The sequence below is a fragment of the Lycium ferocissimum genome, chromosome 2 (assembly GCF_029784015.1).
Source record: "Lycium ferocissimum isolate CSIRO_LF1 chromosome 2, AGI_CSIRO_Lferr_CH_V1, whole genome shotgun sequence".
Taxonomy (NCBI): Eukaryota; Viridiplantae; Streptophyta; class Magnoliopsida; order Solanales; family Solanaceae; genus Lycium; species Lycium ferocissimum.
This window is the reverse complement of record NC_081343.1, coordinates 31988903-32015594: the sequence shown is the minus strand read 5'-3', so window position 1 is coordinate 32015594 and position 26692 is coordinate 31988903. Positions and strand designations below refer to the sequence as shown.

General features: G+C 33.1%; 2 protein-coding genes across 4 annotated transcripts; one reads left to right on the top strand and one right to left on the bottom strand.

The window, feature by feature from the left end:
• Nucleotides 1–317: 317 nt before the first annotated feature.
• Nucleotides 318–1370, top strand: LOC132047516 (uncharacterized). Its single transcript, XM_059438551.1, has 2 exons — nt 318–662; nt 909–1370. Exons 1-2 carry the CDS (start codon nt 318–320, stop codon nt 1368–1370), a joined length of 807 nt encoding a protein of 268 aa, XP_059294534.1.
• Nucleotides 1371–13788: 12418 nt separating this feature from the next.
• Nucleotides 13789–23548, bottom strand: LOC132034852 (classical arabinogalactan protein 4-like). Of its 3 annotated transcripts, none has more exons than XM_059425208.1 (3): nt 23314–23548; nt 19866–19906; nt 13789–14085 (listed from the first exon to the last, which is right to left on the bottom strand). In XM_059425208.1, the coding sequence occupies exons 1-3, from the start codon at nt 23466–23468 to the stop codon at nt 13952–13954; spliced, it is 330 nt and encodes a 109-aa protein (XP_059281191.1). In that variant the 5' UTR covers nt 23469–23548; the 3' UTR covers nt 13789–13951. The 3 variants fall into 3 exon arrangements, with proteins under 3 accessions (XP_059281191.1, XP_059281183.1, XP_059281186.1); XM_059425200.1 differs by having other exon boundaries at nt 13789–14094; nt 19866–19892; nt 23279–23542; XM_059425203.1 differs by lacking the exons at nt 13789–14085; nt 19866–19906 and having other exon boundaries at nt 22955–23542.
• Nucleotides 23549–26692: the final 3144 nt, after the last annotated feature.

Sequence of the window (26692 nt, the reverse complement as noted above, 5' to 3'; positions counted from 1 at the left end):
AATCTCTAGAGATTATAAGTATATCAAGCCTAACTCTTTAGTGTCTTCATTAGGTAACTGGCAGTTTGGGAATCCTCTTCTCTTTTAGTAATTTTTTCTCTCTTGCAACTTTGTCTCTCTACATTTGTGGATGTGTAGTATGTAGAATTACTTTCAAGATTCAACGCATTTATCTTGTTCTCTACGGAGTACATTCAATTTTCAACTTGTAACTAGCTACTTATGTGTCCTTTCTTGTAATTCCTGAAATTGGCAATTATTTTCTGCATAACTTACTGCGTATGTTGTAAGTTGTTGTTGTTTTCTGCATAACTTAGATGGGTCGACGTCGCATCCAAGATCCAACTGAAGATGTTTGGTCAATGCCAAATTGGCCTCCACCGGTAGAAAAAATATTTGTTGATTCATTGATTGAGGAAATGAAATACCATCTCGATGTGATCCCAAGTAATTTCCATGATCAAGCATGGGATAATGTTGTCAAGGACTTTAGTCAATGCAGCGGTTTGAATTTCGACAAGGCAGAGCTGAAAAAACATCTGTCTATATTGCGAAAACGTTATAGAACCGTGAAGCCACTTTACAACCATGGTGGATTTGGTTGGGATAATCGGACAAAAATGGTTGTCGTTGATGATAGCGTGTGGGCTGAGTACATAGAGGTTTGCCTTGAGTTCCATTTATCGTGCTTCATTCAATATTGTATATGCACTGCAAAAGAAAAAAGTGGAATTAGCTACGAATTTCGCCTCTAATCCGTCGCTAATTTCTTGCTAACAAATTTTTCTGATAATCCGTCGCTACCTAAATAGGATTAGCGATGGATTTTATTGTTTAGCTACATAATTTGTCCGTCGCTAATTCCTGTTTTTCTAGTAGTGATGTTTCCTGATGAAATAATCTTGTAGGTACATCCTGAGATAATACCATATAGAAAATATGGCTGCCCTATATACGAGGGCCTGTGTCATATTTTTACCAGACCAAAAGCTACCGGGGAATATGCTGTTTCTTCTACTGGATTCAGGCTCCACAACACCGATCTTGAAAAGAACACGAGCAACTCTAGTGAACGAAACAAACGCAAGACTGCAGAGCCCTCAAAATCAGGTCCCAATAAGAGGAATAGTGTTGATGCTGACAATTCAGAAGAATCAAAGAGCTGTGGAACGGATCAGAATCAGAAAGATAATCCGTATTCGACAGCTAATTGTGTTGTGACTCTAAACGACACGCCAGGAGTTGATCAGAGGCTATATAATGCTGCTCTGGACTTGTTTCAAAATCAAACCTGGAGGGAAACTTTTGTCACAATGAAAACGGAGAAAAGGTTGAGCTGGTTGAAGGCCATGATTCCTAGAAAAACATGAATTCGACAAGGACCATGGCCGGGTAAAGTTAGGCTATCAGGCTTTTTCTGTTGGTTTAAGTCGACTAGATGCCCCGACTTTTTGTCTCTTATTATATCTGGGTCGATAGCTGTTTTTTCCGTTCTTGCTAGAATAGATGGACAACGTTTTGTGGATGAATATGAAGCCGTACTATGTTGATAGTTGTGGTTGACTAGTACAAACCGGTGGGTTAACAATTTTTATTTATCTTACTTCTAGTTGTGTTTTGAAATTTAGGAATTTTTGCAAATATATAGCCCAACACAAGGTATTTGTATTCACATAACTTACCTTTTTTTTTTTTTTTTTTTTTTTTCAGTTTATAACAACATCGTCAATTTTTTTCTACTATATTTATACATTTTTACACATTATTACGCAATATGTTGTACTTATATTATAAATAATGTATCAACCTTGCATAATTATGTATAATAGTGTATAAGAGGTATTTATACATCCCTATACACTATTATATACTATTAGTTCTTGAACACGTGCATTGCACTTCCAAACTGATTAGTACAAACTTCTTAAAACAATAGAAAGAATATTAGAATAAGTGCGAGATGAGTTGTATGAATTTGAACGGAAAAAGTGAAAGCTCAAACTGATGAATTGTGAGTCTATACAATCGATATTAAAGCTAATCTTATTGGAAATTAATATCAGGATATTCTTCATTTTCAAGAGCGAAATATTGTCTCTTTAGAAGTACTGTTTTTAACTCAACAAATTATAATCTGTCCTTTTTTATGCAGTTCTTCTAATATATGTAATGTTTAGCTTAACAATTAGTTGTTTATGATATTTCAATAACACATATTTTAAATGTGAATATGAGCAATACCAGTTATTGTTACAAATGTTCTCTGTCTTATCTTTAACAAACTAACTGTGTAATTAAATATTAAGACAGTACGCTTTGGTTGCACAAGTGTAACATCTTATTTTTGTGTCTTATCTTTAACATAACTGTTTAATTTAACACAGTTGTACCGTTTGTCCGTTTTTAAATATTATTTTTTAATAATTAAATCTTATTTTTAAATTAAACTAACTGTGTAATTACACTTGTGCAACCAAACAATACGTTTGTAATTACACTATAATTACGTTATGGCAAACGAATAAAACATCGTAATTACAATATTGTGTAATTAACTGTGTAATTACTACCACACCAGTTGCAATTACCAGGTGGTTTTCCAAACAGACCCTTAGAATAATATAAGATTATACAACGTTGATCAATATTGAAGAACAATGTTTCATTTGTTGTTGCACAAAAAATTTCAATCCAGCTTACTTAAATCTTCAGCGAATGGCATTAAATTCTAACTACAACTTCAAAATGACATCCCACCTATCTCATCGATTTACTAGAATTTTAAAGAAAACACAAAAATCATTTCTGAGTTATCAAAATTGAAACCCCGACAACTGAGTTTTGAATTTTTTCACTTTAATTCACCCAACATTGTTTAAATCCATGATTGTAAACACAAATATCACTCTCAATCAGATTCTAAGTATCAAAGAATGGAAATCATATTTTCAAATAACAATTTTACCAATTCCCTCAACTTTTGTCCAACTCACTCTTCGTAAATGAGTAGCTTCACGACATTTGACTTCATATTTTAACTCTAAACCAAATTTGGATTCAACGAAATAACATCCAAGATGATAAATTCTAATCCCACGGTTTGAAGAGTTTCAAACTCCCCATTGTTCTTCCAATTTACATTGAAAATACAAGGATTAGGGTCAAGAGAGAGGAGAAAGATTGAGGAACGAGTTTTGGGAAGAGGGGTGATGGCTTAATGCCGAAATCGCAAAGGAAAATAAAATGCGGAGAGTATTATGATTCTATTTTGCCCAGTTAATGAGTGAAATAATCTTTCATAAATGTGTGCAATATTGGTCAAATCGGATAAGGATGAAAACTATAGACCCATTTTGATTAGAACTTTGGGCTGACTCACTCTCAATGTCAAATGCACGTGGTTTGACAGCAAAAAAAAAAATCGTCAAGAACTTCAAGCATGGAACTGATTTTGTTAGTAAAAAGTAGTACAATATTGATACTAAGCAGAAAGTTAAAACAATAAACAATTTATCACAAAATCGTGTTGTGATAAGTCACTGTCTTGAAAGCGATTTCGACCAGACAGGGATACAAATTGTTGTAGCCGTTCGCTCCCCAAGGTTCCACAGTCACTTCCAAACACGTGCACTCGTGGTCGAAAGTTTGGAGATTGTACAAAAAAATATTGCATAGGAACTATTTGGAGGAGGAGAGAAGAAAATAGTATTTTTGGATGATTTCGACCAGAGAGATATGTACTGATTATATAGGTAGATGGCCACTTTTGGGTAGTGAGGAGATCTAAAACGCATGTTAACGTTCAGAAAATAAAGTGCCATATCAATTGGAGTAATGGTCGAGAATAAAGGCCATTAACATTGACAATAAAACCTTTCATAATCTAGAGTAATAAGGAGAATAATGACCGTTATTAATGTTAATTGACTATTCACTTCTAGGGGATGAACTTGGACAGTTATCTGATAAGCATATGTGGACAATTTCGGGTAAGCTAAAAAATAACAAAAATAATATTTTGCAAAATTAGATTTTAATTGGGCCTCATGTATACCGCAGGGCGGGGGGGGGGGGGGGTGGAAGGGGGCGAGGGGGTGGCAAATCGATCCGTTTTGCCTACGAAGTCCAATTCTCATGTGCGCGAGGCCAGTCCCTTATTCTAGCCCATTTACAAACCCAATAAAGGACTTTTCATTATAAAGAAAAGAAGGACTTTCCACCACTCATGAGGGACATTTTGCTTTCATGAGGACAAAAGATAAGTGAGAGACAATAAGTGAGAGACAAAATAACACACAAGGAACTTTGACTTTGCATTACCAACAAAGAAATTAGTCTCCATAATACTCACAATCCCCTACCAATGCAAAGATAAAGGACAAGAACAATTTCTGGGCAAAGAGAAGGAATATGTACTTAAATGTTAATATCTTTCGATTTGAATTAACACATAGTGAAATGAGGAAACAACAAATACCCAAAAAGTGAAGTACTCTTGAACTAAATGGAAATAAGTTGAGACCCCCACAACACATACTATATCCTTAGTTTTATGCAAACTCTGCGATACTCACAAAAGTGCTTTTATGGTCATGCACGCACCTTGGGTCTAATGAGTGCTCGAGAAAAGACAGCCTAAGTCTTTCATAAAAGGCGACCACACCTTTACACTCATGTAGGCGATTCCACCAAGTATACATCATAGACTACCTTAAGGCTATGCAATCATTAAGATAAAAAAAAAGCTTAACCCTATAAACACTACTACACGCCATAGGGATAGGAAATTTAGTGTATATTGATGGCCTATATGGCTTCGTTTGACCACAAACGAGTATCTCCTATATTACCTCAATCCATAAGCTTTAGCCCCATCCCCCTCGACGTTTCAAGGATCATTTTCCTTGCTAAACCCTTGGTTAAAGGATCCATCAAATTTCTTTCGGGCCTTACATATTCCAAGGAGATAACACCATATTTCAACAACTGTTTAACTGCACTATGTCTGATGCAAATATGTCTCCTTTTTTCATTGTATACACTGTTCTTTGCAATTCCAATTGCTGCTTGTGAATCATAATGTAAGGAGACCGATAAAGCTTATCTTCCCCACAACGGCACATCTGCCAAATGGTTTCTCAACCACTCAGCTTCTTGCCTTGCCAGCTCAAGAGCAATAAACTTAGATTCCATAGTAGAACGTGTTATATAAGTCTGTTTGGAAGACTTCCATGAGATAGCACCTGCACCCAAAGTAAACACATAGCCACTAGTGGAGCTAACTTCATCATTGTCAGTTACACAGTTTGCATCACAAAAACCTTCTACAACAGCAGGAAATTTATTAAAATGCAAACACCAATCCATAGTACCTCTCAAATACCTTAACAGATGATGAAGAGCATTCAAATGTTCACTACCGGGATTATGAGTATATCTACTCAATCTACTAACAGCATAAGCTATATCAGGCCGAGTATAGTTTATGAGAAACATTACACTCCCAATTATTTTAGCATATTCAATTTGAGAAACACTGGATTCTTTATTCTTTTTCAAGTGTATGCTAGGATCATAAGAAGTTCTTACTGAAGCAACATCAAAACAATCAAACTTCAACATCTTCTCAATGTAATGAGATTGACACAAACAAAAGCCATTAACAGTTCTTTTGATTTTAATTCCTAAAATCACGTCTGCTTCTCCAAGGTCTTTCATTTCAAACTTAGAACATAAAAAATTCTCTGTCTCATTAACAACATTCACATTAGGGCCAAAGATTAACATGTCATCCATGTATAAACATATAATCACATAATCTGATCCTATTGTAACGGGTCGTATTTTTTCCGATTCGTATTTGCACTTGCTTTATTTAAAAAGGAAAGTGTCCCGGGAAAGTACGGTTCTCAATCATACCGTGAAAAAGGAAAAAATAAACTTCTACGTGGATGGTGCTCTAAATGGACATTGTTTTTAGAGTCGCCACCTAACTTATAGGTAAGTTAGGAAAACCAGTTCGAAATGGTTCATTTAAAAGGGCTGAGTTTTAAAAGAAACTAGTCTATACCAAAGTTTGGGTAAGGGTTTTGGTGATCCCCCGGGGAAGGTGTTAGGCACCTCGGTATTAAGGATCCGTAAAATACGGTTGACCTACGGGTTCTAATAGTAGGCCTTGTAGATATAAACTGTTTTTGATAAAATACTGCTTTTGTTTTATATTCTCGCAATAAAAGGTTAGTCATTCATGTGAAAATACTACACTTTCAAGAAATAAAAGTGGTAAGATTTTGTCCAAAATTGGGCATTTTGGGTTTCGGACTAGAACACCTAGGTTAAAACCCGAAGGCGTTAACCTAAGTAGAACACTACGTAAGCCCACCCGAGTTTAGAAAAAGGTTTTTAGTTTTTTATAAAATCATTTTTTGGCATACTATTATTATCCATATTTTAACCATATTTTATATTTTTTAGATTTTAGCCAATTTTAGTCCAAAATAGTCCAAGTTATTAAGATGGTCAAAACAATCCATAAAGTCTTTAAATCAGTCCATATAATCCATAAAGTCTTTAAATCAGTCCATATAGTCCACAGGTTCATATCAGTCCACAGGTTTTGAAAAATGTTCAAATCAGTCGCATAATTTATGAAATTGATCATTTTAAATCCAAATTATACCAAAACAGTCCGATTAAAGTCACAAGTTATATTTAAAGTTTCAAAAATCGGTTTTGTACAGTTTTAAAATCAAGTTGAGGCAACTTTAATGTGGGACAACCTTAAGGGTTCCAATTTTAAAAAAAAAATGCTCAAATTTGAAATATAAAATTCGCAATTAAAGAGATAAGGAATTGGACCGACCAACCCCAATAAGAATGGGTTATGCATTTGGGGTAATCCTCGGGTCCAAACATATGCTCATTTTTTGCTCCAAGTTAATAGACTCGATCTAGATACGTTAGTGGGCCCCTTTCGGACCCACCAAAGGGTTTGGGTGGACAAGGATACAAACGGGTATGCACAATATCAGTACTCAACATAGCTAAGAACTAAATAAATTACAAAGCCAAAAAATTAATTACATCGACTTGGGCCAAGCCCATATTAATAACCAAAAGCTGTAAATAATATCATAAAAGAAAGGCCCAAGGCAGAGTCCAAAAGCTGAGTGCAGAAACACGTAAGGAGGTCTAAAGGACCCAAAGAGATGCAACCCAGAAACTGAAGCCCAAATTACAACTTTCCCAGATTTCCAACTAAGTATAAGAACCATGTTATACACAAGATATACCTCAAATATACACACCTAAGAGAGCAAAACATTATTGCATACCCTCCATATACTTGATATACACTTCTCTTACCTAATCAAATTTTATTCCCTGGGACACAACTACACCAAAGCTTCCAAACAGTTCAATTTTAAGCCTGATCCTAGACTTTTAGTTTGCTTTAAAGGTAAACAAGTCTCCAGAATTTCACTAATGCTATTCAGTGATCTTAATCAATATCAGAAGGCCTTCAAAGAATCCTTTAACTCAAACTAGAAGCTCTAAAGCCATCCTTAAGAACAAGTAGCTAAAGACATGACTCAAGTAATTCAAGAAAAATAATAATAATAGCTACGTGTTACAGACATCCCAACAGGTCTAAGCAATGTGGCTTAAGCTATAGGGTCATATGAGTGTCAAGATGGCATAGGAGCAAGTAGCAGCAATGAGTAGATAGGAAATGCAGAGCAATCAGGTTAGTCAGGACAAAGGTGATGTACAAGTGATCAACAACACACAACACTAGGTCCTACTTAGCTTTTAACAGAATCAATGGACAACACAAGGCAAGATAAGGGATTAGCCTAGCTAAAGAGTTCATTTTAAACCAAGAGGGAGCTAAATCAGTTTCTAGAGGTCATTTTAAGCCATATTTCTCACTTAAGCAGGTTATAGAATCAAACAACAAGGTTCTAAGTCGTTTCAGGCTAGTTTTAACTTTAAGCAAGTTCAAATACCTAATGAACAAGTATGCAAGTTCATCAAGTATAGTTGAGCCCAAACATGGTCAAAGGGAGAAGTTCAAACAAAGCACTCAGTAATTCAGGAGTTTCCAAAGATATTAAAGGAGGGATATGATACTATCTTAGGTCTTTCAACAATGTATCAGACATGGTTCAGTTTCAAAACAAGCAAATAGGGAACAAGAATACATATGAGGCAATCTCAGATTTCACAAGCAAATGACAGGAGGGAGGTGTATCACAAAAGCAAGTATCACACTCAATCCTTTAAAGCAGCTTTAGTCCTAGTTTAGAATCCCTACACTTAGTCTATTAGGTGATCATATTAGGCAAAGAGAACCAAGCAAACTGTAAGCAATAAAAGTATAAAATACAAGTCGCAAGTGACAAACCAACATGAACATTACAAACAAGTAGCCAATATGAGACAGGACAATGATCTATAAGTCACAAGCAAGTCAAAACTACCAACATGCTAGCCACCCCAGACCCTATTATCCCAGTTGCAAGTCAAGAAAACAACTTTCTTACACCTCTTATTCCTTATTCCTCTTAACAAGTTCCCAGAAAGAGCAGGATCAACAATCACACAATGTTCAGACATCTAGATTCTCTAAAAAACTAACAAGACAAGTTACAAGTCTTTTAGGCCCTTACTTTAAACAAGTATCCAACTTAACAGTCTCATAATCCAACTAGGCAAGTTCAAGGGAGTCATTTTTAGATTTCAAATAGCCAACAGGGTTCAAAAGGCAAATCACCGTACAAGCCAAACAAATAGTAGCCATAAAATAATAAATTCCTCTTCCAAATCTTTTAAAAGTCACAGAGTCAGGAACAAGGAAGTTAAAGTCCATTTTAGAGATTCTCAGAACTAACAAAGCTCTCATATCAACATCCAAAGTCCAAACAAACCGCTTTTAGGAAAAAGTCTTCAACATACCAGTTTTAAAAAGAGTTTGAAGGCCATTTTTTACAAATTCATTGTCACACCCCAACTTTTGATAGGGCATGATGGGCACCCAACCCTTACTTAGGGCCGAGTGAACCCGCTGATCCTCGTGATACTCATAATCTTACTGGACTCTTAAATCATGGAATGAATGCATAATGCAAGCTTTTCAAAAAAAAATATGCTTTTTGTCCTTCTCAAATCAAGTAAAATCTATAATCATATGAAATCTGTAACATAATGCATAATGATACATCGGCGTACAGAGCCGCTTACAAGACTGACATGTTATATACGTGACTCTGTCTGCAAAGTCTCTAACATAAAATAAGATACCATAGCATAGATACTCTGACTCGGCAACACTCCGGAAGGAAATGGAGCTCGCCAATCCATCTGGAACATCTCCTACGAATATCCTCTACTCATCTGTATACACCTGCGTGGCATGAAATGCACCCGAAGAGCGGGGTCGACGGAATATGTCCGAGCATGTAAAGCATGAAATATAGTAAACAATCGCATCAAGTAAGGAGTATAGAAAATTAGTACAAAGAACCAGAAAACCACAAGGCTTGCCTTTGAAACATAAATCATGCATGTCCATATCATATCCAATTCATTATGGGACTTAGGAACATAAGTGAATAATCATCTTGTACATATGCATATATAACGTGTCCCGGCCCTCTAGTGAGGGACTCGGTAAATAAGATCATCATATACATATACATATACATATAACGTGTCCCGCCCTCTAGTGAGGGACTCCGTGAAATAATCATATATATACGTACCCGCCCTCAGCGAGGAACTCGGTGAATAGAATCATCATATGCCATCCTGGCCACCATCCCCATATCATCATATCATCATGTCATCATATATATATACCGTACTCGGCCCTCTAGTGAGGGACTCGGTGAACAATGCAGTGGAAATGAGCACGAATACGTGTCCTGGCCCGGGACTCAGTGAAAGAAGTAATAACAGCTCGCACGAGCAGAGTAGTGAGAAACCATATGCATATAAAATCATCTTTTGAGACTCGAAAGGTAAGTAAGAAATCAAAGCTCGAGTATTAAAACGATAGTCATGTTAAATCCGTTCTAAATGCCATTAGGACTGCGTTAAAAAGAATCTTAAGGATCGTAGACATGTATCAAACCAATCCGAGCCCGCCCATGAAAGTTACGGGTATTATACGTTATAGAATCCTGTACGTACATATCAAGGCAATCCGAGCCCATTTATGAAAGTTAGGGACATTATTCAACATAGAATCCTTTAGGAACAAGAGCTCTTTATGCAACATTTATTATCCACTCATACAAAAGACACAAGGGTCATAGCTCGACTATATTAGGAATGCCAACATCAGGAAGTGAATAAGAATCGTAGACATGCTCGGAACTTAAGAATGGAGTTACCCCAAGGCTCGTATCATATCATATCTTACTTACGTCTAAGACATGCCAAAAGAAAGAAAGGGTAAGCTTTACATATCTGTTCCACCTCTTATTAGTTACGCTTATTCGTCCAAGCTTGCAAGTCTACATTTAAGAGGATTTACACAATCATTAGACTCATTATTACACGCTTGTCTTAGTCCATCAAATAAATTCATTTATAGTCTGCCGAACTTTCTATAAGATCTCCCCGTTTATATGCCTAGCCCGAAATTCCAATTCAATAACCAACAACATCAACAATAATACCAATAGTAATAACATCATTTCCAACACAACATATGCCATAAAACAGCCCACACACTGTTTTTCCATTTTCTCAACCAACCAACTTGCGATACGACTAATTAATAACTTTATTTTTGTAAGGAAGCCGAAATTAATACCAACAACATCGATAACAACATCTTCAATATCCTACAAAATAAATACATATATTTTTATCCAAATTTCTCTTCAAGCCTAAATTCATAATCTGACAACACCAACAAACGAATTTATTACACTATTCCCTCCGTTCTAATCTGTTAAAACTTTGAATAAACTTGTTAACGATGAAAAGGAACCTTAATCTTACCTCAAGTGTGCAGCCACCACATCCACCCTCTTCTTCTTGGTTGATTTTTAGCTCAAATTGAAGGCAACGCGATGTACGACACTTTTCTCTTCATGGGCTTCGGAATTCGGGGCTCAGATTTTGGTCAAAATTGATTTTTCTCTCTGTGGCTCTCTCTCTCTTTTTCTCCAGAATTTTCTGGGTGTTTTGGTATGAAAAATGAGGAGAAAAAGGCTGAAATTGTACTTAAAAAGGTGTGGGTAATGGGCCTGACCCGGTTGGGCTCAGGTTGGGCCTGGCCCACTAATCTTTTTGCCTTAAAATGTCCATATCTCCTTATCCCGATGTCTCCTATGAACCCGCGACCTGTGGTTGGAAAGATATTTCAATAATCTACAACTTTCATTCTGGGAGTTTTCCCAAATTCCAAACTCATAATACCGTTTTGGCCCCTCGAAGTCAGATCACCCGAAAACGTTTTCTTAAATCGTCCTTTTGGAGGGCTTACACTCATTTTTGGCTTATGGGTCCTTCTTAGGACTTGCTCAACTCTACATGTACTACCCATATATCTCTTCATATATCCTTTATAAAATCCCGACATGTGGGCCCCACCTTAACTTATGGTTACGAGGGCTATCATCAGGTAACTTGTTAACTGATTTACTCCATATGATCTTCAATGTCATATGTACACTCTTATACACAGATAATATAATCTTCATCCCTAATTCTTGTATAACTCTGCTCTCCCTTGAGCTCGTACTAAGCCATCGACAGTCTTGGTAACGCAAACTTTCCGGGATGTAACATTTTTCTCCATAATATTAGGGTTGTTAGCAGCATATTTCTCGAACGTAGGATGACCTTCTCATAATACATTTGATCTCCAAGAATGCCGGCCAATTTGATAAAGGCAGTGTTTGATGCCTTAATCTCTTATGAACACCCATGAGTTTATGCGATATTCGAGATTCCTCTTTAAGGAAATATGTACTTCTTTATGTAGTGGTAAGGTAGGATTTACGGTAAAATAGCCTCCAAAAAACCCTAACAGGCCTTAAGGTTTGAATAAAATAGATCGAACTCGTCTTGTAAAAGACCATTTTAATACGAAATTTCGATGTCTAGACATGTTTATGAGTTTCTTAAAAAAAACTCACTCGATTCATATTAAGTGATACTTTTACTTTTAGTTTTTGGTCCAAATAAGTGGTGTTTTACCTAATAAAGCAAATATTAATTGTTTTCTTTCAAATTTAGCATAAATTAGTTTTTATGTAACCAAGATACAATATTAAATAGGTATTATTCTGGATTTATTTAAGAGTAAGTTAGTGAAAACACTCCTCATAGATTACACTTAGCTTATGCTATTTTTTTTCTTTTTTTCTTTTTGGGTGATAATATAACAAAATAGCAAAAATAATCAAATCATATCTATACTCAAGAAAAATCGAGATTATTAGGATAATTTAGAAAGTTCAATTTTAATTATACAAAATAGAATAACTTAAAAATTGTATAAAACTCTCACTGTTTTAACATATTTATCTTGCTTTTCTTTTTAGTCTGTTTCAAAAAAAAAAAAAATTCTTCTCTTTGTTGACAACTCAAGCATATAATTAATAAAAGGGATAACTATAACTACATGACATAACAAACGTATAGTGGGTATTGACATTTAGTGGCTATAGTTTAACTTAATTACTTCTCATAGCAAACATTTGTATATTAATGATATTTAGTAACTATTTATATAGACACACAAAGTAGAATACCCATCACACTATTCACTTCTAACCCAACCCTCCCATCTCTCTCTCCCCTCTCCCTCACTGTTCCGCCGCCGGCCACCACCTTGCCGTGACTCCCGGAATCGATTTGCTCTATTTGAACGAGCTAAAGAGAATATTGACGCCGCCGCCATGGTGACCATTCTTAGAAGAAGTCGCTGGAGCTTACTTCCCCGGCGAACCACAGTAACAACACCAACCACAACCAACCGGAGCTTACTTTCCTTTCAGTGAAGATTTTTTCAGATACAAGGTGACGGTGATGATGACGGAGAAAAGAAGGTGAACGAGAAGAAGGTGTACACAGATCTGATCGAAATTTTAGACCGAAAGTTTTTTCCAGATCTGTGTATACATACAATGTATGTACACTGTATACATATTTTTGAAAGTTTTTTTTTAGATCTGTGTATACATAGACGGTATATAATATTTTTTGCATTTTTCGAAAAAGATCTTTTTGTATACAAATGAATAGAGTGAATTAACGCCTGTATACAAATGAATACAACCAATTTTATTTTTTGTATTCAATATATTGAACGTCTTCGTTTTTTTTTTTTTTGGTGTACATATGTTGTATACAACGTTTTTCGCTTGTTTTTGTTAATATTTTTGGTGTATCTATGTTGTATACGCCTGTATTTATTGTATACATACCGAAAAATATGATTTTTGTTAATTTTTGACAAATTTTAACTCACTGTATACATGAATACAGCGTTGTATTCATGTATACAGCGAAAAAACAAAATTTGTATACATGCACTTTATTGCTGATTGTTGCTACCAAATATAATTGGTGAAACATATGCTATGTGGCTTGATTTAAGCCCAGAACTTCGTCATTTATGTAGTTTCCTCTTAATAAAATAAGTAAGAATCCATTTATTTTTCTTGATTTTTTTTTCTTCATACGACACATGCCCTATATGCTTGCTTGATTCAAAAATTTCACCGGAAATGAGAAAGAGGAAAATTGTATAATGTTCTCCATAAATAAATAAAGAATCTCGTAATAGTATTCAACAATAAGAATATATTAGTACAACAGCGGTCACAACTACCGCCAAAAGAATTAGTAACAAAGAAACAGTGAAAAATAAACCCTAACTCATCAACTCCGGCAAATGGAAAAATGCAAATATTCACATATCAGAAATTTAAAGCATCAAAGCAGCAGCAAAGACAGCTGCAACAGCAGGTCCGGCGACAGCGACTCTGTTGAAGGAAGCAAAGTTTGGAGATTCGGTAGGAGAACTGCCGGAAGGAGAAGATGTCGGAGTGTCAACAGTTGGTGAAGCTGGTGGAGATGCCACTGGAGAATCCGATGCAGTTGTGGGAGCAGAGACAGGTGTTGATGTAGTAATAGGAGGAGTTGCTACTGGAGGTGATGCTATCGGTGCCGGAGAACTCTTAGGAGAAGCTGCCGGAGATGCACCCGGTGCTTGTGCCAAAGCAGATCCCGCGACAAACGCCAACATTAGAGCAATGATCACCTTTGAGTATGCCATTATAATAGCCTTTAGGACAAAGAGCTTTTGGGGAAAGAAAAGTGGAAGAAGCACAAAGAGGTATTAGAGGAAGATATGGAAATGTGAGCTGAGTACTTTTTGAAAAAGGGAAGGAAAATGAGTGCATTTATAGGAGGAAAATTAATCTTAAGTTAGTAAAGTCGGTTTAGAAGAAAAAGTTGAATCTAAAATGAGGAGTGTGAACTAATAATTAGTTGACAACTCAACGACAACAAGAAGAAAAGAGGGGATATGAATGAGTCCAAGCTGGTTACATTTTTCTTTGCGTGTGAAGAGAAATTTCTCTATAAACGTTTTGTTTGAATGTTTCTTTATACTAGGTATTACAGACAGTACTTTTTAAATTCGAAATAATTTGTTACACAAATTTTGGAAAAAGGTTTTTTGAAGAACTTTTCCGGAAAATATTGTGGAAACAAGCTAAAAACAGATGTTTAATCATTGGCAAACATTATGGTTACCGTTATTATTGGCACGTTCTAGTCTAGCTAGCTGGGATTTTAAAATTCGTTTATGTGTTGGCCCCTAAAAACCAGGGTGTTGGGACAGCCCGGGTTTTAGAGATGGGAAAAATATGTAGGAACAATTACTTGATGTAATTTCTTATAAGACTTATTTATTAATAATAATTATCTTTTTAGTTATTTATATTTAGTAATTAATTTACTTTCTTAATCAATAAATCATTCATGGCTATATCAGTAACTATATACATACATGGTTAAATAAATCTCTTAATAATAGGCATTGACTATTATTAAAAGTGATTCCATAATTTTAGCTTTTCTTTCCTTCTTCAATCATGATTCTCCTTCTCTCTTCCAGGGGCGCTCAAGAGAGCCGGTGTCCTAAAGCCGGAATTTAAAAGGAGGCCTTATATTTATTTAGTAAAATTTTAATATATTTTATTTGTTATTTATTCTTATAGCTTTTTTAAAGTGTATTTTTTTTTCAATTGACGATATAGTCAATTCGTGTAATTTTTCATGAGACATTAATTGAATCACAAGTCTTATATTCTGTGTTACGATCATTTCATCGATTCAGTTTTTTTTTTTTTTTTTAAGTTCAAGCAGTTGTCACAAAAAACTTTTCAAAATTATTTTATAAGCAATGGAAACATTAAAAAATAGAAGTAAGACTTCAGGCCAATAAGAGTATCATCTTCTACATATAAATATTTTTGTATCACTTTAACTATAAAAATTGTATCACTTTAACTATAAAAATAGATTAAAACCATCAGTGACTATTATGCCTTCAAAAATATTTAAGGGCTTAATAATGTCTTTTCTATTCTAATTGTTTAATAATCTACTTAGCTTGAGCTTGAAAAATATCTAAAAAGGCACTCAAAGAGTTATAGAAGATCTTACAAAGTCAAAATTATAAACTAGATTAATTTAAGTTGAAGTGCATTAAACCATATTACAAAGTAGGAAGTAATTGTAAATTTAATTGACTACAACTTCTAACCGTAATTACATCAATCATATTTCTAAAAAGTAGCATGAACTTTGAAATATATATATGTGATAATTGATAAATAATTGGTAGTAAAATGATCCAAAAAATTATTTATCACTAATAATAAATATATAATTTTTTAAAATCATATACTCCCTCTGTTTCAATTTATGTGAACTTATTTCCTTTGTAGTCTGTACCAAAATGAATGACCTCATTCCTAACTTGGAAACAAATTCACTTTATGAAATGATTTATAGCCACACAAATATTCAAGACTTATTTTGAACTACAAAGTTTCAAAAGTCTTCACTCTTTCTTAAATATTGTGCCCAGCCAAATGAGTTCACATAAATTGAAATGGAAGGAGTATATAATACAAATTATTTTGGGGCCTTAATATATTTGGGGCCTAAAGCCACTGCTTTGGTGGCTTTAGGCTTCAGCCGGCCCTGCTCTCTTCCCTTTCCTTCTTCAACCATGTTCCATTTCCTTCTTCCACTAAATTCTAAACCCTAACTTCCTTTCAACAACGGCTATCATTGTTAACTTCTTCTTTTCCACTAAACCCTAATCTCTTAATTATTTTTGTTTTCATTAATTAATATGTATGTAATTTGTGTATTTGAACTAGTGATGCAAATGTTTGCAAGTTTTTGTGTATTTGAACCGGTGATTAATTGTTTATCGAATACACATACATTCAATTGTATATGAATGTTTTATATACTGGTGTATTTGAAACATGTGACATATTTTGTTATATGTATTTGTGTGTTTGAAATAATGATCAACTGCGAATAAAATACACAGTCATTTAAATTCGTTTATGAATGTTTCTATGTATTTGTGTATTTGAACTTGATGATGCATATGTTTGCATGTTTTTGTGCATTTGAACCAATGAGTGACGTATTTTGTTTGTATGTATTTGTGTATTTGAAATAGTGATGAACTGCGAATCAAATACACAGCCATTTAAATTTGTTTATGAATGTTTGAATGTATTTGTGTATTTGAATTTTTCAACAAAAACTTACATACAATTGTTTTTGAAGTGTTTTGAAGTTACAAATCATGTATTTTTCGAATTACCGGTTGAATGATTATAGTCTCTGTTTTTGCGTTTCCTTCTATTATTAATGTTTTTGAATTTTGAATTTAGTTACAAAAAGAAGGGAAGAGAGTAGGAAAATCATGGTTGGAGAAAGAAATGGAAGCTAAAATTATGGAACAAAATTTACCTTACCAAAAGAAGGGAAGAGAGAAAGATATTAAAAAAAGATATTATTCTGTCTATTAATAAACACCACCGTTAATGCCTAAATTTAAGGGATCTGGTTATTGTTTACAGATTAGTTATGTATTTGAAGACCTTCAAATACATGCGTCCAAATACATAAACTAATGAACTGGTAGCTACATATCGTAATATTGAAAAGGGTAGCTACTAATAGTAAGAACCTATAATAAGATAGTTATTTACGTAAGCTTGCGTTTTATGTTCAAATTAAATTATACTTAATCACTTTTACTTGTCGTGTTTTGAGTTTCTAAAAAACCACTCTCTCCATTCATATTAAGTGATATTTTTATTTTTATTTTTGGTCCAAATAAGTGGTGTTTGACGATATTAGTTGTTTTTCTTTTGAATTTATAGTAAATGAGTTTTTATGTTACCAAGATACTATATTAAATAGTTATTATTCCGTATTTAATTAAGAGTAAGTTAGTGAAAACATTTCTTACAAGAGTGAGTGTAGATTACACTTAACTTATGTTGTGTTTTTTGTTTTTGGTGATAATATAACACATATAATATAACAAAGTACCGAAAATAATCAAACCATATCTATACTAAAGAAAAATCGAGATTATTGGGATGATTTAAAAAGTTCAATTTTAATTATACAAAATAGAATAACTTAAGAATTGTATGATACTCTTTGGCCCTTTCAAAAATAATATTTTTTTTTCTTTTTGACAACTCAAGCATATAATTAATAAAAGGAAAAATAGCTACAGTGCACCCTAACATTTGGCCGGATTAATTATAACGCACTCAACCTTTACGGGTGACCTATTACCTCCTGGACAATTTCAAAGTGAAATTAATACCTTCCTGAAAAGCCATAACCAGATATGTCTCATGTGAGTGAATTACACGCACCTTACACTTGTATTTTACCGCCAAAACCATCAGTCACCCCTTTTCTCACCGGAAAAAATGTGTAATTTTCCATATCTTTTCATTGAGAATTTTCCATATCTTTTTATTGGGAATTTTGCTTTAGTCACCCCCTTTCTCACAGGAAAAAATGGCCAAATCTGGCCACCCCTTTCTCCTGCTAATAATTAGCCGAAAAATGCTTTAGCTTACCTTTTTCAATTTGGTGTTGGCTTTTTACATCTTTAAAATGGTATAGTTTTGGAGAAATGGTCCTCCCAATTTGGAAGAGAACGTGTGGCTTTTAACAGTGGCAACATAGAATATGAAAGGGTGTAGATTAGAATGTGGAGGAGTGTAATTAATTCTCAAACCGATATTGTAAATTGAGACATAGCAGTTTCCAAAGTGCTTTTAGTGCTTTTTAATAGGAAGAAACTGTTGGTTTTTATATAATTAATTGTCCATGCACAGAAAATAATTGCCGAAAAAATACCGAAAACTGCATATTTCCGGTGAGAGGAAGTGTGTGCAACAAAGAAGAAGAAAGGAATAAAGAGAAAGAAAAAAAAGGAAAATAATAAGAAAAGAGAAAAAGTAAAATGAAAAGTAGAAATGCTGAAAAGTATTATTTTAATATTTTTATTTGATTCTCGCTCTCTTAAAGAGAGCGAACTACACTCTCTGTACCATCTCACCATCCAGGAAGGTATTAATTTCACTTTAAAATTGTCTAGAGATAAAAGGTCACCCGTAAAGGTTGAATGTATTATAATTAATCCGACCAAACGTGAGGGCACACTATAGCTATTTTTCCATTAATAAAATAAGTAAGAGGCCATTAATTTTTTCTGAAAAAACATTTTTCTTAATTCAAACATTTCACCGGATATGAGTAGGGGTTTTCATGGGTCGGTTTGAATCGATTTTGGTTAAAATCGAACTTAATCAGGTTAGTCGGCTTTTTTAGTTATTAAGACCAAACCAAACCAAATATAAGGCATAACCATCGGTTTGGTTGTTATCGATTTGGTTCGATTTTCGATTTCAAGAAACATAATGTATTTCTCTCTTTCATTTTTTTCTTACGATTAGGAAAGACTTTTTCATCATTTTTCAAGTTATAATCCATTTATTATGGGAACTATAATTTTCTAGAATTATAGAGCAAATGTCTTAAAACCTATAAACTTTAAGGAAGTGAATAAAATTTGTAAGAAATAACACCCCTTTTCTTTTAGGTAAATCTCATAGTTATTTTTTTTAATAAAAGAATTTGAATACATGAATTTCTTTTAACGAATTTCTTTTAAGAATGAGCTAAAGTTCATCAGCCTAATAGAAATAAAGAAAATTTCAATGAAAGAATAAACAAGATATTTAAAATTATGTATCAAAATTAGTATATTATGAATGTGTATATATATTTGTGTATATTATTTAGTCGGCTTGATTTTTTCTTCAATTTATTTTTAATAAAATCAAACCAAATCAAATATTATCGATTTCATAAAATTTAAAATCAAATCAAATCAAATCCATATTTAATCAGTTTGTTTTGATTTGCGTTTCGGATCGAATTTTAACGGTAAACACCCCCTGGATATGAGGAAGAAAATTGTATAATGTTCTCCATAAATATATAAAGAATCCCATAATAGTATTCAACGATAAAAATATATTAGTACAACAGCGGTCACAACTACCGCCAAAAGAATTAGTAACAAAGAAACAGTGAAAAATAAACCTAACTCATCAACTCCGGCGAATGAAAAAATGCAAATATTCACATATCAGAAATTTAATGCATCAAAGCAGCAGCAAAGACAGCTGCAACGGCAGATCCGGCGACAGCGACTCCGTTGAAGGAAGCAGAGTTAGGAGATTCGGTAGGAGAACCGCTGGAAGGAGAAGATGCCATTGGAGAATCGGATGCAGTTGTAGGAGCATTTGCAGGAGCAGAGACAGGTGTTGATGTGGTAGTAGGAGGAGTTGCTACTGGAGGTGATGCTACTGGTGCAGGAGAACTCTTAGGAGAAGCTGCCGGAGATGCACCCGGTGCTTGTGCCAAAGCAGATCCGGCGACAAACGCCAACATTAGAGCAATGATCACCTTTGAGTATGCCATTCTAGCTTTTATAACAAGGAGCTTTTGGGGAAAGAATAGTGGAAGAAGCACAAAGAGGTATTAGAGGAAGATATGGAAATGTGAGCTGATTACTTTTTGAAAAGGGGAAGGAAAATGAGTGCATTTATAGGAGGGGAAATAGGAGGAAAATTAATCTTAAGTTAGTAAAGTCGGTTTAGAAGAAAATGTTGAATTTAAAATGAGGAGTGTGAACTAACAATTAGTTGACAACTCAACGACAACAAGAAGAAAAGAGGGGATATGAATGAGTCCAAGCTGGTTACATTTTTCTTTGCGTGTGAAGAGAAATTTCTCTATAAACGTTTTGTTTGAATGTTTCTCTATACTCCCTCAGTTTACTTTTATATTTCAAAAATATATTTTCATTTTTACTTATTACTTTTAGCATATCAAGATAAAATATTATTTTTTATTTATAATATTAATTACTCACCTCAAATTATTTTAACTTCTAATAAAAATATGCACCAATTAATATGAATACATTGATAAATTATGCATTTCATTTATTATTTCTTAAACAACATGAAAATTCTAAAATGGATAAGTAAAAGTGAACGGAGGGATAACTAAGTACTACAGTACTTTTTAAATTCGAAATAATTTGTTATACAAATTTTGGAAAAAGCGTTTGTGAAGAACTTTTCTGGAAAATATTGTGGAAACAAGCTAAAGACATGTTTAATTATTGTAAACTTTAAACTTTATGGTTACCGTTATTATTGGAACGTTCTAGTCTAGCTAGCGCGGATTTTAAAATTCTTTTATGTGTTGGCCACCTAAAAACCAGGATGTTGGGATAGACAGGGTTTCAAACATTGAAAAAAGGGTAAAGGTGCAAATATAATTTTCAATTTTGTGATTTAAAGCAGATATATTTCTCTTTATAAAAGTAGTGTATATATATCCCTATCATTAGAAAATGATATAAATATATCCCTGCCGTTACAAAATGGTGCAAATATACCCTTTTCGCTGACGAGATTTTTTTTAAAATCATTTAGGTTATTTTTTAATTAAAAAAATGTCACGTAACTTTAAAAAAAAGTATAAACATTTACTTTTCTAAAGCCACATAGTAATTTTTTTACGGTGGGTCGGGCTGGTTTGTTTTAATAAATGGGTAGATTTTTTTATTTTTTTAAGTCACGGAGATTTTTTTTAAAACCAACCAGACCCGACCCATCAGAAAAAAATTACTATGTGGCTTTAGAAAAGTATGTCTACTAAAAAAAATGATTAGACTTTTTTTAAAGTCACGTGGCATTTTTTTTTTAATTAAAAATAACTTAAATGATTTTTTTTTTAAAATCCCGTCAGTGAAAAAGGGTATATTTACACCATTTTATAATAGCAGAGGTATATTAGCATCATTTTGTAACAGCAGGAATATATATACATCACTTTTGTAACGAGAGGTATATCTAATCTAAATGGCAAAGTTGGGTGATATATTTACACCTTTGCCCTTGGAAAAATATGTATATGCGTTTTATGTTCACATTAAATTATACTTAATCACTTTTACTTGTCATGTTTTTGAGTTTCTAAAAAATCACTCCCTCTATTCATATTAAGTGATATTTTTATTTTGAATTTTGGTCCAAATAAGTGGTGTTTGACAATATTAGTTGTTTTCTTTTGAATTTACTGTAAATGAGTTTTTATTTAATCAAGATACTATATTAAATAGGTATTATTCAATATTTAATTAAGAATAAGTTAGTGAAAACACTTCTTACGAGAGTGAGTGTAGATTACACTTAACTTATGTTGTATTTTTTTTTTTTGGTGATAATATAACACATATAATATAACAAAGTAGCGAAAATAATCAATCATATCTATACCAAAGAAAAATCAAAATTATTGGAATAATTTAAAAAGTTCAATTTTAATTATACAAAATAGAATAACTTAAGAATTGTACGATACTCTCTCCATTTCAACATGTTTGTCTTGCTTTCCTTTTTTGACCCTTTCAAATATTTTTTTTGTTTTTGGACAACTCAAACATATTAATAAAATAAATAAGTAAGAAGCCATTTATTTTTTCTGAACAACATTTTTCTTCGTACGAAATATACCCTATATGCTTGCTTAGTTCAAACATTTCACCGGATATGAGCAGGGGTGTTAATGGGTTGATTTGAATTGATTTTTGATTAAAACCAAACCAAATCAACTTAATCGGTTTTTTTAGTTATTAAGACCAAACCAAACCAAATCAAATGTAATACATAATCATCAGTTTGATTGTTGTCGATTTAGTTCGGTTTCAAGAAACATAATGTTATTTCTCTCATTCATTTTCCTACGATTAGGGAAGACTTTATTATCATTTTTTAACTTATAATCCGTTATTACTCTTTTATTGTAAGAGCTTATAATTTTCTAGGATTATAGAGAAAATATCTTAAGACCTATAAGCTTTAATCAAGTGAATAAAATTTTAAAAAATACACCTCTTTTCTTTTATATAAATCCCATAATTATTTTCTTGGATAAATGATTTTGAAAACATGAATTTTAAGCTTGAAGTATAAAATTCTTTAATCTAATAGAGATAAAGAAAATTTCAATGAAAGAATAAATAAAATATTTAAAATTATGTATGAAAATTAGTATATTATGTGCGTGTGTATATATATTTGTGTATATTATTTGATCTGTTTGATTTTTTCTTCAATTTGTTTTTGATAAAATCAAATCTTAAAATGAAACCAAACCCAAATAACTATTGATCTATTTAATCGGTTTGATTCAGTTCGTGATTCGGATCGATTTTTAACCGAATCATAAAAACCCCTACATATGAGAAAGAAAATTATATAATGTTCTCCATAAATAAATAAAGAATCCCGTAATAGTATTCAACAATAAGAATATATTAATACAACAGCGGTCACAACTACCGCCAAAAGAATTAGTAACAAAGAAACAGTGAAAAATAGACCCTAACTCATCAACTCCGGCGAATGAAAAAATGCAAATATTCACGTATCAGAAATTTAAAGCATCAAAGCAGCAGCAAAGACAGCTGCAACGGCAGATCCGGCGAGGGCGACTCTGTTGAAGGAAGCAGAGTTAGGAGATTCGGTAGGAGAACCGCCGGAAGGAGAAGATGCCGGAGTGTCAACAGTTGGTGGAGATGCCATTGGGGAATCGGATGGAGAAGATGCAGTTGTGGGAGCATTTGCAGGAGCAGAGACAGGTGGTGTTGATGTGGTAGTAGGAGGAGTTGCTACTGGTGACGGAGAACTCTTAGGAGAAGCTGCCGGAGATGCACCCGGTGCTTGTGCCAAAGCAGATCCCGCGACAAAAGCCAACATTAGAGCAATGATCACCTTTGAGTATGCCATTATAGTTCTTATAACAAGGAGCTTTTGAGGAAAGAATAGTGGAAGAAGCACTAAGAGGTATTAGAGGAAGATATGGAAATGTGAGCTGAGTACTTTTTGAAAAAGGGAAGGAAAAAGAGTGTATTTATAGGAGGGGAAATATGAGGAAAAACTAAATATTAAGTTAGTAGAGTCGGTTTAGAAGAAAAAGTTGAATTTAAAATGCGGAGCGTGGACTAATAATTAGTTGACAACTCAACGGCAACAAGAAGAAAAGAGGTGATGTGAATGAGTCCAAGGCCAAGCTGGTTACATTTTTATTTGCGTGTGGAGATATATAAACGTTTTGTTTGAATGTTTCTTTGTACTAAGTATTACATTACTTTTTAAATTCAAAATAAGGGAATAAACAGATTTATACCCATATCGTTTATTAATTAAAAGATTCATGTTTCTTTATATTTTGGTTGTGATTGTAATGTATATTCCGCATATCAAAATTTATTGCAAATAAATTGGCACGCTAAGTGAGACTAATAGCCTATTTGGCCAAATTTATTTTCCCCCCAAAAGTACTTATTTTTTTAATAAGTATTTATTTGAAAAAAAATGAAGTATTTGGCCAAGCTTTTGAAAGAAAATAAGTGCTTCTGCGGAGTAGCAGAAGCAGTTTTTCAGAAGTTAAAAAAAATTATTTTTGCCTAAAATTATTTTTTTTAAAAGTACTTTTGAGAAAAATATAAATAGAAACACGTTTTAAAAGCTTGACCAAACACTAATTGATGTTCAAAAGTACTTTTATAATTAATTGGCCAAACACAAATTAATTTTTCACCAAAAGTACTTTTTAAAATAACCTAATTTTAACAGCTTAGCCAAACAAGCTATAAATTTGCTCTTCATCTCTTCTTTCAAATGAAAATTGCAAAACCGCAAGAATGGATGACGCACGTGATCGGGAGCAACTCTGACGGATGCAATGAAGCCTAATTTTCTGTAAAATTGAAGTCTATCCTAATTAGATCTCAGTGGGATTTGTGTTTCTTGGATGATTACGTGATTAAAGTACAAACAAATTTTGTCCTACGTGGATTTAGAGCTACAGCTCTAATGAAGGGTGAGATGATTCCAATATCTGTTTAAAGTGAGTGTATTCTGTCTTACAAAGGAAAGGCCAAAGGACTACGAAAAAAAAAAAAAAATCAAGACGGAATGCTAAAAAATAAAAAAGTGAATTGGACAGTTGGCCTTAACACTCCGAAATGGAGACGGAAAATTTAAGAAGGATGGCAAGACACTGATGCCATCTTCACTGTTACTTTAAATCTCGTCTTTGATTTCGGAAACCTACACTCCGATAAGCTTTGAAGTAGGGATATTTGTAGACATCAAAATTTCGGACTAAAATAGTCTTTTACAAGACGAGTCTGATCCATTTTATTTAAACCCTAAGGCCCGTTAGGATTTCTTGGAGGCTACTTTACTCTAAACCCTAGCTTACTACTATATAAAGAGGTACATATTCCCTTAAAGAGGCATCTCGAATATCCCATAAACTCATAGGTGTTCATAAGAGATCAAGGCATCAAACACTGCCTTCATCAAATTGGCCGGCGTTCTTGGAGATCAAATGTATCACAAGGAGATCATCCTATATTCGGGAAATACGCTACTAACAACCCTCGAATTATGGAGAAAAATCAGGAGAGAAGAATCAAGGGAATAAACAGAATTGTACCTGCATTCTTTATCAATAAAATATTCTAGTTTCTTCATATTTTGTTTTTGGAGTTTATTTTCCCCATATCAAAATTAATTTGTTTGCAACAAATTTTGATGTGTGGAAGATAAATTGCAACAAACAAAAGATGAAGAAACATATATATTTTATTGATGAATATTGCGGATACAAATATGTTTATTCCCTTGATTCTTTTCTCCTGAATTTTCTCCATGATTCGAGAGCTGTTAGTAGCGTATTACTCGAAAGTAGGATGACCTCCTTGTGATGTATTTGATCTCCAAGAACGTCAGCTTGATAAAGGCAGTATTTGATGCTTTGATCTCTTGCGAATACCTAATAGCTTAGGGGATATTCAAGATGTCTTTCTTAGAGAATATATGTCCCTTTATATAGGCATGAGCTAGGGTTTAGGGTAGAGTAGCCTTCAAAAAACTCTAACCAACTTTAGAGTTTGAAGATAGATGGAGCTCGTCTTGTATAATCCTATTTCAAATCCGATAAAATTTCGCTAAAGAAAAATCAAGATTATTGGGATAATTTAAAAAGTTCAATTTTAATTATACAAAGTAGAATAACTTAAGAATTGTATGATACTCTCTCCGTTTCAACATGTTTGTCCTGCTTTCTTTTTTGGCCCTTCCAAAAATAATTTTTTTTTCTTTTTTGACAACTCAAGCATATTATAATTAATAAAACAAGTAAGAAGCCATTTATTTTTTCTGAAAAACATTTTTCTTTGCATGAAATGTACCCTATATGCTTGCTTAATTCAAACATTTCACCGGATATGAGTAGGGGTTTTCATGGATCAGTTTAAATCGATTTTTGGTTAAAAATCAAATTAAATTAACTTAATCGATTTTTTTAGTTATTAAAAAACCAAACCAAATGTAATACATAACATCGGTTTGATTGTTATCGATTTGGTTCGATTTTCATTTTCAAGAAACATATTATATTTCTCTCTTTCATTTTTTTTTCTACATATAGAAAAGACTTTTTCATCATTTTTCAACTTATAATCCGTTATTACCCTTTAATTGTGAAAGCTATAATTTTCTAAAATTATAGAGCAAATATCTTAGAAAATATCAAGTGAATAAAACTTTTAAGAAATACACCCCTTTTCTTTAAAGTAAATCTCATAGTTATTTTTTTGAATAAATGAGTTTGAATACATAAATTTCATTTAAGGAATAAGCTTAATGTGTAAAGAGATAAAGAAAATTTCAATGAAAGAATAAACAAGATATTTAAAATTATGTATCAAAATTAGTATATTATGTGTGTGTATATTATTTAGTCAGTTCAGTTTTTTTTCAATTTGTTTTTAATAAAACCAAATCAAACTAAATATTATCATTTCATAAAATTTAAAATCAAATCAAACCAAACCTAAATAACTATCGATCCATTTAATCGATTTGCGGTTCGGATCTGATTTTTTTACTCGTAAACACCCTAGCTATGAGGAAGAAAATTGTATAATGTTCTCCATAAA

Bases quoted from the DNA above. Each gene is read 5' to 3' on its own strand.
- LOC132034852 (XM_059425200.1), bottom strand. From the start codon at position 23,468: ATGGCATACTCAAAGGTGATCATTGCTCTAATGTTGGCTTTTGTCGCG. The intron at 19,893-23,278 runs CATCCGATTCCC...CTCCTACAACTG, and splicing joins TCCCACAACTGCATCTTCTC to CATCCGATTCTCCAATGGCA. The intron at 14,095-19,865 runs CTTCCAGCGGTT...TGGCATCTCCAC, and splicing joins TTCTCCAATGGCATCTTCTC to CAGCTTCACCAACTGTTGAC.
- LOC132047516 (XM_059438551.1), top strand. From the start codon at position 318: ATGGGTCGACGTCGCATCCAAGATCCAACTGAAGATGTTTGGTCAATG. The intron at 663-908 runs GTTTGCCTTGAG...ATAATCTTGTAG, and splicing joins TGTGGGCTGAGTACATAGAG to GTACATCCTGAGATAATACC.